Here is a 13,201-nt window from a genome sequence, read left to right as displayed (position 1 = left end):
GCTAGTAGCGTCGTATTCGGGAATGCGAATGCGAATGCGGAAACGAGAGCTAGTTAACGTACTTACGTGCGTTATTATTCATATTACGAGTTACGATAACCCGTGGGCTACAAACGATAACCACCAAGATAATTCAATGATTGTGGAAATTCCAGTTGAAGAGCACGAATATTTTATGTGTGGTATATAGTTTAAAGTAGTTTTAAATGATTTATTTAAAAAAAGGCATAAATATTAACATTAAATAAAACGTAAGAAATACTTCTTCTCTCTAGGCAATGTGAAACTAGCCTTTTTGAAAAATGCTCACTCCTGTATTCTACACCCACCACCAGTCATCATCTTCGTTAACGAATTGTCTGGAAAAGTACGTGCGGCTCTTGGACGTGGTCTTGCTCAATTTTCCCTTTTATGGCTCTTTCACAGAAATACACCATACGTCGCGTTTCAAACTCCGATACTACAATAGTTAGCATCATACCAGAAGTATCAATTTTACGAAATATTCTGAATTAATTTACTAAATATTAATTAGACAATAAACAAATCACTTTGCTGTTTTGAGAAAAGAATGTGTACATTTTTTGAATACATTGAATACAACTATTGCACTTTAAAGGTTTTTTTAATATGTAAACAATTGACTTTTATGCTTCCTTTAAAAAAAATATTTTGAAATCAAATTCAATTTGTAAAGCAGAGGACATTAACTGGGAGTAACTGTTTTCAAACGTGTTTCAGTTATATATATATGGTCCAGATCGTGGATGTAATTGGACAGTTAAAAAAGAGGAGAAAGCATAAAATGGCTCGAAAAAAATGAGAGCAGAGATATAATTTTCTCGCGCAGATTTCGCGTGAAGAATTAAAAATTTTTGCAATCGTGAATTGTTGACGTCCTATTACGATTGATAGCTGACCCGTTTCGCTACTTTCTGTGTATGTATGCATAGACTTTTATTTCCATCATTATATATTATTCAGAAAACAACCACAACTCTTCATTTCTACGTTTGAAGAATATTCTACCGAATAAATGATTTATGCATATTCATTTTTAAATGCATTAAGCATTGCACGCAATAAAAGCTTTGAAAATACAATTGACATGTGACAATTCTATTCCCGAAATGTCTCTACGAAAAGTATATTTTCAAATGGTATAGCGATGACTGTTGTTTCCGAAATTGTTTCTAAATTCATTTGTTTATACCATGTTTGCTCTTTCAAATCGGCAAATATTCGTCTTTTAATGAATCTAAAAAAAAAATTCGGATGGAAGTCGCGTACTGCAAAAGCCATGATGGAAAAAAGCTTCTTTTCTCAGAAAAATAATTTTTAAAATCTATCAAGTGCACGCTCAATAATAAAGATAATTCGTAATGGACGTGCTACGCGATGCTACACTATTTCATTACACTTTGTATTTCCAGCTATTTTCAAATATTCCACAAAAATTGTGTTCTTCTTGATTTCTATCATATTTCGACATTCAAAACCACATAAAAATTTATATATACTAAATAAAATACTCCAAAATGATATAGTTGAACACCTTGCATATTTATCCTTACACTTCTTCCTTTCACTTAACTCGGTAAAGTTGCTCGCGTGCAAAGATCGTAAAACGAAGGTGATTACTCATATTCTAAAGTACCCATCTACCAATCACCAAGATACGTGTTCTTACGTTCAAGCGATGCGAAATAGACGAAGAGGACGCGTGCGATTTTCCAGTTGGACCCAAAATTCAGAGCGAGCAAATGCAGAAAATATGCATCGCGAAAAATGGAATGACCAGATACGTGCGGGGAAAAGGGGGTAGTCGAAGATGGATGGATGCAACGAGATGATTTACGGTTCCCACCATAATCTACAAGTGGAAATCCTCCAGTTGAAGTTCCATCCTGCGCTGCTTAGCGGTAACGTATCGTTACCCAATTGAAATTAATTACTCGAATAAACCGCGCCAAGCAGATACTTGAATCACGGTAACACACATACACGCGCAACGTTCTCTGTGTCCTTATCATCACGGGATTTATCGCTACGTTTGGGCTTTTATCGCGTAAATGAAAGACTGCTACTTCATTCTAACAATTATTCAAAATGTTCTGAAAAATGTAGATAGTCGATGTTAGAGTTTCTTCTAAATTACAACTAGGATAGCCTACTACCGTTTGTTCTTGTACTTAAGAAGAAATTTATTTTATAATTTAGTAATTTTTATTTCAATTAAATATTTTTGTAAAGTATTTCAACAAGAAATGATTTTTAAATACATAATCCATAAAATCTGTGATACTTCGTTATAAACTTCCAAATAACAAATATGTACCACATGTACGATGATTACAAGTTTTTAATTAATTAATTTTTACCTAATAAATTCACCTGTTTTAATGTCTCATCAGGCCGAACGACATTGTAATTTAATAATCAACATAATAATCATCAGGCGTTTAATATTAACAATGATGAATGAAATTGTTTGACACTTCTCGCGAAACGTACGTTGTATCGTGATCCGAATTTCATTGCAAGTAATCTCACAGTTCGATTAATGGATTGTTCTTTCCGCAAAAGTTCGGCGTGTTTCGTAAATCAAATCGATCCGGATGAACCATGGGGATCAATAAAATTCCGCAAGCATTGCGGACCGGATTTTTACCACAGGTCCCGTCGTGATAGCGCCGCAAACTGTCATTCGGAAAGCGGCTTTCCGCTATCATTTTTTCAGTTAAATTCGTTAAGAATTCAACGAATTGGTTTATTCGTATCAGCATGGTAAAGAAAACCGCTTTTATTTATTTTTTTTTTATTTCATTCGGTCACGTTTCTATCGCTGATTGACAATGTAAAAAATTTGTTCAGGTTTCTGTTGTCCTTCGTGAAAAATTTTTGGATTTTTTACTGTTTCACATGCATTTTCTTTTTTTTTATTGGGAAATTGATAACGATATTGCATATTATATTTCACTGTGCTTGTATAATAATATTTTTGTGCAAGTAATAGGAATATATATCATTTTTTTCAGAATATTATTACTATTATTATTACTGAGAAATAAAATTAATTGCTTGAATTTATTAACAAACTGAAAGACTGTTATTTGAAATATAATTCTATATGTTTTACAGCTTTCTGCGTGAAATGTTTTGTTATTCATTTTTCTGTAGTATAATTGTATGGGAAAGCAGTGCAACATTTCAGATTGGTAAATTTGGGAGGTCGAATTTCCATGGAAATTAAATCTTTGATTAACGCTTCGACTTTGCATGAAATTTGCTGAGATGAATTATCAACAAAGTTTCCTCGTGGACCTCAGAAACATAAATTTGACGTGTTGGGACCGAGAAAATCAATATTTTTGAGACACATGGTAAGAGATGAAAACATACTAACGAAAGAGCAACTTATTTCTGCTTGATATGTACATGGTAAAATGACCTCAAGTTTGTAACTTACTGATTTTATATTTACATTTCAATTTCTGGATATAACACAATATTGAAATAAAGATTTGGAAATCTCCTTTATCATCATATACATATAGTACGTGTCCTAAAATTATAAAATTATGATATTTATTTATACACACTAATCATATTTTGAGAAATTTATAACTGTAATAAAAGTTTTATATTTTGTTTTATAAAAGCGAAACAATTTATCAATTTCTTTTACCTATTCTGCTTTATAAAAGTGTAAAAATATTTTCAAGTAACATTTATGGAGTTCACGTTTATATTTGTATATTTTATCTACACAAGTACAATATTTTTTTTTATAACACAAGTGAAATATCGCTCTCATCAAAATTTCTACTACTTTCATTTAACAAAGTTTTAATCACATTTGACTCAGTAAACTTGAATAAAGATCTCGATAAGTGTCTCTAAATTCTTCAAGATTTTTTAACAACCTGATCTGGAGAAAGTTAAACTGGATATAACGGCGTTCATAAAAATGTGACTACAGATGCAAGATTAATTTCCTCATCAAAGAAAGTTTCATAAGAAATGTCATGTATACATCGATATAGAAACGGAAGCAGAAAGAACGGGGAAAATTCGCAATTTATAAAACCGTTTCACCTACTGCAAACTGCCATTAACCTCGCTCAGACGCGGCAACATTCTACCGGAGAGAAGTTAAATTCAAAACCGATTAAAGCTGATTCGAGTCGTGTTAGACGGCTCCTCGTGTATACAGGAAGCGAGCAACGAAGGACTGTTGATCAAACATTAAAAGTGACTCGGCGCTACCCGTTAATGCGACGCCCGTCTCCGAGGAGACGTTGAATTTCAAATTTGCCCGCGCAAATCAATTTCAGACTCGTAGAGAAGCCACGTCTGTTCGCGTTCTAATTACACAGATAATAAGAAGGAAAACGGTCGCATTTAACTTCCGCGTGCGTCGAATTTACACGTCAGAGCTCGTCTCTGGATATATAATCGCGCGCAATTTAAATTCCGTGGAAACTAGTTTCAGCTTAATGGAGTCTTCGCTCGCATGTCGCGTTTTGCCCTACGTTCCGTCTGCGCGCGTCCTTTTCGCACAATTCATTGGTTAATCAAAAGCGTCGAGTTGGTCGACGTGACACAGCGGGGCGCAGCTAGCTAACTGGCCAGCGTCGATTTAACCGGTCGGGGCTTTTGTTGTCGTAAAACGACACGTGATTTCGCGGATGACGAGAGGGACAGGGATCCCGTTGCGTAGTTTGTTAAAGTGACAATCGTTGCGTGCCGATGTCCTTTTTTTTTTAACTCGTTTCGATCTTTTTTTCTTTCATTGAATGCACCAAGAGTTTAACCTGATTCATTGCCTGCCGTTTCGTACGATCGGTATAACCACGAGATTATTTAGAGGGTTGAGCGAATTCGGAGAGAATTTAATCTCTTGGCAGGATTTTGGGAATGGTTCTTGGGGAACATTATAGAAATCAAGTAGATTGTAAATATTCTATCTTGAATTAATTAGTAGTAGTATAAATTGTATAGTTTTGAATATTTGTGTATAGGAATTGGATGGTTGCGTAAAGATCAATTATAATAATAGTGAACTCGGACTCATTGTTTGTGTATTTATAAAAAGAGTATTAAAAACTGAGTGAATAAGTATCATGGAATAGTAGGTCTAAAATGAATGCTTATCGAGATATTTGAAATGTAAGTTTTCTTTTATGAGACGTTCTAATCGTTGATCATTACTACTGATATAGGTATTTAATCGCTTTATAAACAATATACAGATTCTATAATGTATAAAAATTCTTGTATATGCAATATCTGTAGCAATATATTTCATATAAATGTTTATACTTATATCTCACAAAAATATATATAATATATTTTAATGTTAATATCTGATTATTTCTGTAAGTTTTTTAATTTCCCTATCTGCAAATCTGCAAATATTTTTGAACTATCGAAAATATATCTTGATTAAAGATAAACAGAAGTGAAATTGCTTTGCGTTAGTGTTATGTAATATGTATTTTGTTTAAGAGAATTTTTAAATATCCCATACGTAACTTCACGCATAGATAAAATCGATTACATCTAGATCACCTATATCTCTTGATAGCATTCTAATCCGTAGAATGAAGTAATGCCCAGAATACCGGCTGTTAATTATCATTGGCCCTTCCCATCTATTTTACGGCAAGATTGTAGGTACTCTGTTTCATAGATCATTCGTAAGGCGCGACTGTCTTGTGGATGATATATTCGCGTAAGTACGTTCGACGTAAACTTGAACAAACATGGGAAACAGTGATTACTCATCAAAATCTGTTGTATAGGAGACGTCATTATAACTGATTTTAGTATCCGAGATTCTAGTATCTCACTTGAACAGCTTATGTCGTGATTATTTGAACGACTCGATATTCTCAGTACGATCCTCTATGGATCATTCACGTCGGTCCATTTTGATTAATGGAGAAATGCGAGCATGTTTACGCGTTAGTCAAATGTCAAACATAGCACAACGCGAATGAAGGATTTTTGATCTACTTGGCGATCTGTTGATCATGTTCGGACCAATGCATTTCTGCCATCAGTTTCAATGAGATCGCGTAATGAATCTGGATTATGTTGTCGTTAAAATATTTATCAATTTTAATTGAAAACTCATAACGGTACGGAGGTAACATACGAATTAAGAGGTTATCGATGACGCATCGGGTTTTGGTAAATGGTAATGATATGATTATGTTAATTTATACTTGGATTAATTTACATCTGTAATTGGACGAATTTTTTTCGCTGAGCTAATGAATACTTTAATAATATTCTGGTTTTAATGTACATTTTGTAATTGGAATTTATGTAATATCTCAATATTTATATATTACATCAATTGATCTACATATATAAGTTTTTGATTGATAAAAAGTTAATTATGTTCCAAAATTTATAAACTAAGGTCATAAAGTATATGTTAATGTCTGTGTTAATAAATATTAAGTAAAGTTTTGGATGGAATTGATTACCATGCAGGTAAAATGAACAAATTTTCTTAAATAGGTGTAACTAATATTTCAAAGATTCGAAAAGCTGGGTACGTAACAACGATATTATAAAAATCAACGAAATACTAGTTCAATATTCCTTTAAATTTAGAAAAAGCAATTTTTTTCTTATTTAGGTTTGTTCTATCTTTAATAACAAAGCTAGCAAAAGAAGATATTTCGTCCATTCTTAACGAAAGCTTTAGTAATTTCAAATTTAGAAAAAATTGCCAAGAAGATTCCGATCATTCTTTTTAAATATTACTTTACACGTAAATTATTACTATAAAATTACATTATTACATTTTATCTTATATTAATTAATATAAAATTCAAACGTATAAGGTGATAATGTCATCGTTTTTATGTACGTGTGGAGTTATGTAGGAGATTTTTAGAAAGATTTTTGAAAATTCTCTTAAAACTATCACAAATAAATTTCATTTTTACTTATCCGTAATCAAACCAGAATGAATCTACTTATACAACTAGTCACAATTATGGTACTCTCTGCTTTTACCAAAATTTGCAACAAAATATTGTGGCGACCACCGTAGTGACCTTTGCACCCCGTGGCGCAAGGCGGAAGAAAATACTTGACCTTCGAAGGGAAGAGACTGGAGACATAAAACATATGTTTGACTCCAAATTTTCTCTTTGTCTTCGAGGGTTAAGGACGTTTTCTGCGAACGTGTTCTCTCCTTTTCGACGCCGAAATGAGGGGGCGAAAACATATATAATGTGAGGGAGAGGAGCCCTTAGGAGTTAGTTAGTTAGTAGTTACGTTCCGAGCAGCATAGCATCGATACCTTGAGCGAGTATAAAATTTGTTATTTATTATTTGTTAAAATAAATTATTTTGTTTCGTTATTCCGAACGAACATCATTCTACCTCATTCACGTAGGTTTCCCAAAATATTTTACACGATGCACTATTCAATATCTCACTACAATAACTTATAACAGTTTACCTCTGTATTAAGGATTAAATTCCTACCGTCTAGACAAATATTTTCAACTCGAAATTTAATAAATGTTGATGATATAATTCTTTATCCCTGAGTTACAGATTTAAAGAAACGCCGTAAGTCTTCTTATCGTTCGCTCTAGAACTCAAAATAATGCGACACTCGTAGAAATGAAAAAAGAGAGAAAGAATATATAGAAATGGAAAAATTCGTAGCCACCTACCTGTATGGGAGTCGGACGCCGATAGGTAAACGAGGCAGCAAGTCGTTAGGAGCCGAAGGAGCCACATGACACTACACATGATTGCCCGACGCGTGGCTCCTCCCTTCCTTATCTGTTCCCGCTGCTGCGGTTCGCGTACCGCTGCCTCGACATTGCTGTCATCTGGAACATACGACCAGATATTACGATAGTTTCAAATGGATTGATGCGTCCATTGACATGTCTCAACTTATTTACGAGTCGCATTCGACGCGACCCCCGCACCTTGTACTCGCATAGATTAATCAACATCGCCAGAGGATTACACAGCCAGAAAAGACTCATTAAAAATTGTTTAAGCAGATGCTATGATGTAAAGAGAGATCTATTCGGGTTTGCTAATTTTGTAAAAGGCAACCATCGACCTGTCCTTTGCTGATTGTCGAATATAACCACATTTTGTAAACAGCTGTCCATAGCAGGAATAATATCCAAAAAGTCACTACTTTCCAAGTAAGGTTTAATTATTATTTGCTACACGTACCTACTAAAAGTTTTGATCGTTTTAATTTTGAATCTTTTGTATTGTTGTCGCATTGTTCAAGTGGAGGCGCTTTTTGAGTTCATTGCTTGCTACGATCGAAGATTAGGACATGTGGAACTCTCGTGTGCACTTTATTAGAATTTTCGTTAACCAATTAGCTCCAATGATCACTTCGCTCGCAAAATTTCGTGAAATGGCTATCGACGAATCCGCGTGTCCTAACGATAAAATACACCCACTGAACAACTCTCGTCGAAAGTTTTCATCATGATACGTGTTCAGTTCTAAGAAAAATATCGTAAGATACAGATCTGCAATACCTTATCGAAAAATTTTAAATTCTTTATCTCCCGATCCGTTACCGAAATGTAAGTTATAAACTTAAATACGAGTCGTTGAGAATTATTCTTTATAAAGTTAATGTCCTCGACCACACTGCCGTTAAACTAAACGTCGGGAATTAATAGTGTGTGTAGCGTTCTATTAACAATTGCTGTTGCGTCCTTAATTTCTCCTTGCTTAGTTGCTCGAATGGAATATCGATGACGACTTTTCTTGATAGTTTTTAAAATAGTAGAATGCCAAAGGAATGAAGAGTTTTCAATAAATCCAACTGTATATTTAAATAACATATTTAATTTGTTTATTTAAATTTTTTATTTCTTAGTTGGACCTTGTGTAATTCGATACTTGTTGGTATTTACAAAAATGTATACTTATATACAGTGCCGTATACCTTGCTATGGTGGTAGGGCCACGGGAAACAACCATCAGGATAACCGACTCGAAGTTATTCGGCCTAACGGAACCTTTAATTAGGTAGTTTGGGTTTATGTTACGTCACTAGCTAGAAAAGTAAGGCATTAAAAATAGACTAAGTTTTTTAGCAACCTATCCCGGCAACTTGAATTAAGAAGTTAATTAGAAAAAGTAATAGATAGAAATTGGGACTTTTCAAAAATAATTAATTATGAGCGACCGTGGCATAAACTTGGTTTAAGTAGTTTTGTATCAAATGGGACGGGACAATTGCTAATGATAAAATTAAATTTAGCTGACTCCACTTTAAAAGAAATTAATTTTTTGTACGTGAAGTTATGAATATAACAATTAGAAATATTGATTAATATTATGTGAATTTAAAGATATATTTATCTCTACTAGATTGTTCACAAAAATAATAGAGTACCTTTTAGATTATGAAGTCCAACCGAATAATTTCTATCGCGTTGTCAAGTTTACTTTTTCTGTGGTACAAACACGTAGTAATATTTTTTAAAGAAAGCCAAAGAACGGTATAGTTTATAGGGATTAAGTGGTACAAGTTGCAAGATTACATTTGAGCCATAATCCCGAATGAGCGCCAATGTAGACGCCTCTTTAAGCTGAAGTTCCACACCTGTAAAGCCTTCTACTAATCTAAAGATTAGTACAGTTGCTTGACTTTAGGTGGCTCGAACTTAACTAACATGAAACTACGTCATCAACCCGGTAGGTACTCGAGACGAAATATCCAATCAAGTTTCTACACTCATCGTCATTAGTCAAGTGACTTAATTCCGATTCGTTTGAAATTAATCTCTAGAAAATAATTTCCGAATGTGAGATATTATTCTGTTTCTTCAACTTTTATTCGATTTAAAGTTTCAAGTTTCCTAATAAGGTTTACGATTTTTTTTACTGCTCTTCCATTTTAAATATATTTAGAACGACGTGAGAAATTAATCGGCAGTCTGTGTAAGTCGTAAAAGATAGTATTACTTCAAAATGGTGTCACAAATACTAGGAACGTTTTAGGTACACATTGCTCGAGCACGGGTTATTCGAAGTGACTTTTATGTGAGCATAAAGAAGCCAAGTCATTTGAATCAGAGCTACTCGATTTAAGCGACTTATGTAACTAATCTGCACGAAGCGTATAAGCAGGATTAGATATGCATAATACAACTTGTAATGCAAAACCCACGTGTGCGCCTGGATCACGTATTGCATTGCATGCTGCATTGCATTACATTCATGTAGACGTGCTTTTCGTTGTGCGGGTCATTTCAGATTATGGAAATCGACAATTTTTTGAATATTTAAAGTATAGCAGCAAGTTCCGTACAACAAGTTGCAAAACATTGCAACAATTTTTTTATGGTTTCAATTATTTAAGCCGATTATGTTTTATACATTTGGTATCTAATTTATCAAATATTAATGATATTTCTGAACTTTAATCCTTTACAAAAAGGCTAAGTTACAGTATTTACAAATCAGTGATTATTAAGTAGAATAAAATGTGACCGGTGCTATCGTTTAATAAGACTTTTATTTTTAATATTGAAGAATTCTGTAACGAATAATACAGCAATAAATTTAAATCTTTTTCAAACAGAAATTGAAAGTACACATACGTGAATATACTATCTGAATTTCCTATTTATATTTCAAATAATACAGATTATATCTTTAATCAAATAATAATGGAATTTACATTTCTCTTTCTCTCCCTCTAACGATTCAAGATATAGACGCATGTGATCATGCTATTATATAATTATTCGTGTGCTAGGGATATAAATCTGTCAAATTGGATAGTGTCAGTGACGAAAAGTCGCAAAAAAAGATTGCACGGCTGTTCAGCCCCAGAAGGCCTAAAACGTGGCGGCGGAAGAATCGTGGCCGCCTGAGCGTGTTACCTCGCTGCCATAATGTAATTAACTCGTTTTATTCTAACGACCGCGGAACCTCCGGCTGACTCGCTAATATGAAAGTATCGCCGACTTTGCAGGGATTAACTTCTGAAACTTTCTCGCGGACGGTGTACGCGGATTTTAATTAAAGTATAATTAAGCACCGCCGCGCGGAGAATTCGTGGGGCGAAACAAAAGAATTGACGGTGTCCTTTGTTCTGCTTGCCCGTTTCCCATTGTAGCCATCGAGAACGAAAGAGAACTCTAAAAGAACTCAAAAAGAAAGTTTAGGCCAACGTGTGGCTAGTTGTAAACATTTAGTCGCAATTGTAAATGAATGAGCTAAATAGGGGTGCGTCTTGTTTTAACACGTGAAACACTTCCATGTGTTAATGAGCAATTCTTGAATACAATAAACATTATATACATATCCGCGTAATACTACTTTCTGTAAATTAGAATTTATATATCAATGTTGACCATATCATTTTCCTCGCACACTAATATATACTAAATTAATATTACTTATAAATTCTATTTTATTCTCAACGTTCTGTACTTTTCTCTGCAGTTTAATTTACCGCATAACATTTCAAACAACTTGTACCTACACGAAATTTGGTTACTAAAACAATAACAAAGTTCCTCCAGAAGCTGAAACACTCAGCACGCATCAAAGGAAAGATTCAGGTTGCGTTCGAATCAACACAAACTACATTCGATCCATCGGAAACAATTTTGTTGGCGTTCGAGTGGCATTACGGTTAACAAACGACATCGGTCACGCAAATTGTACATCGGTTGGCCCGGTGGTCCTAGAAAAATCTGCGTTTCCTCTATCAGCGACCGCTGAGTCGTCAGTGTCCTATCAGCGCGCGCACGCGCGCGCGATGCGAGTGGGGCAAAAAATTTGCCACCGCTATTATCCGTTTCAGGTTTTAACGACACAGCGAAATCAATCCCGTCTAAATCGAGAACACAGGTGAGCGCGTCACGTATTCCTCGCTTGTTACCGGCTACGTGTCCCCGCGTTTCTCGCGCCGGTTCTCCGACCTATCGAGTTCTCTATCCTCCGGGACCGGGGCTACAAAAGGTTCCTCGAGTCCGTGATGAACGATTCGAGTCACGAACGAGCTTCTTACCCCCAGCGATGGTCCTCGTGATATTTGAATAAAAGTTGCGGTTCAGTTAACACGTATTTACTCTATCGACGTCGACTGCTCGGCCGCCGTTTCATTCGCATCCTTGGAACCGTGACTCGCGGCATGTTACGCCATTTCACGTCACTCATCCAACACGGATTTCTTTTATCGGCCACGCGACGGAGGAGCTTTCTATCCGTGCATGGGAACGTGTACCTTTGATATTCGTCTCGGATATCCTAATCGAATTTTCTGTCGAGTCTTGGAAGAACTCTGCCCTCACGTACCAGTTCCCTGCCACGACGGAAAACGGAACGGCGAAGAATGAAAAAAAACTGTCTACCGGAAGTGTAACGCAATTAAGTTCGTCTTCGTGAGTTTTATTTGCCGCGATTGAAAGGAGTTGTTGGTGTAAATCGATTTCGAATTCTGCGCGAAATTGGAAGTACGTGTGAGTGTACACATAAATGTTTAACAAACTGTTAATATATTTTTATGTGTTCGGAAAGAGTTAAAATTCTGGTATCTTTTTAAACACATGTCTCACGAGTGATATTAAACAATTATTACATATCATTAATACTTGGCATATGTATATTTTTTATTTTTAAAAATTGTTTTCTTTTTATTAAAGTTATGCACAAGTGTATATAATTCTCTTTGAGTAAACAAAATTTAGTTACTAAAAATCATTTGAATTTGGTACAATTTTTAATGCGTACACAAATTAATTGTTCATATCAATATATGAGACGTATTATTTTGTGTTCGATGCTTTCTTTTTTTGTAAAAATGTTCCGCAGACAAAAGTTTATTCCCACTGTGTATCATAATAACAATGAACTCCGTTATTGATACGTCGCTTGATATTTCACGCTTTGTTGCTAACTTGCAAATAAAGTTTTAAACGACTTGGGTAACATTCCTCTCTTATTCATATTCATTCAATATACTGATAAAGTTTAATCAGGGGAAACTAGAATTTTGTTTTCGGTTTATGAATAAATTGCTTTCGTCTTTTTTAACTGAAAAGTTATTTTATGCAAAATGTGCACATTAAAACGTCACAGCCTTTAGCTAGAAATTCAATTTACTATATTTCCAGATAAAAAATCTGAGGTGTGCGTGACAAAATGTAGATTAATTTTT

The 13,201-nt window shown here is 34.5% G+C and overlaps 1 protein-coding gene across 3 annotated transcripts in view; it reads right to left on the bottom strand.

Moving 5' to 3' along the window:
* Positions 1-13,201, bottom strand: part of LOC143422491 (limbic system-associated membrane protein) — a 331,439-nt gene that overhangs the window by 48,307 nt on the left and 269,931 nt on the right. For all 3 annotated transcript variants that reach the window (XM_076893174.1, XM_076893175.1, XM_076893176.1), the window contains exon 3: positions 7,710-7,871. In XM_076893174.1, coding sequence (XP_076749289.1) covers positions 7,710-7,788 — 79 coding nt within the window. In that variant the 5' untranslated portion in view covers positions 7,789-7,871. The remainder of the gene's footprint in view (positions 1-7,709; positions 7,872-13,201) is intronic.

Source organism: Xylocopa sonorina, chromosome 3 (assembly GCF_050948175.1).
Source record: "Xylocopa sonorina isolate GNS202 chromosome 3, iyXylSono1_principal, whole genome shotgun sequence".
Lineage (NCBI taxonomy): Eukaryota > Metazoa > Arthropoda > Insecta > Hymenoptera > Apidae > Xylocopa > Xylocopa sonorina.
Note: the sequence above shows the minus strand (reverse complement) of the source record. Positions and strands in the feature narration are given on the sequence as shown.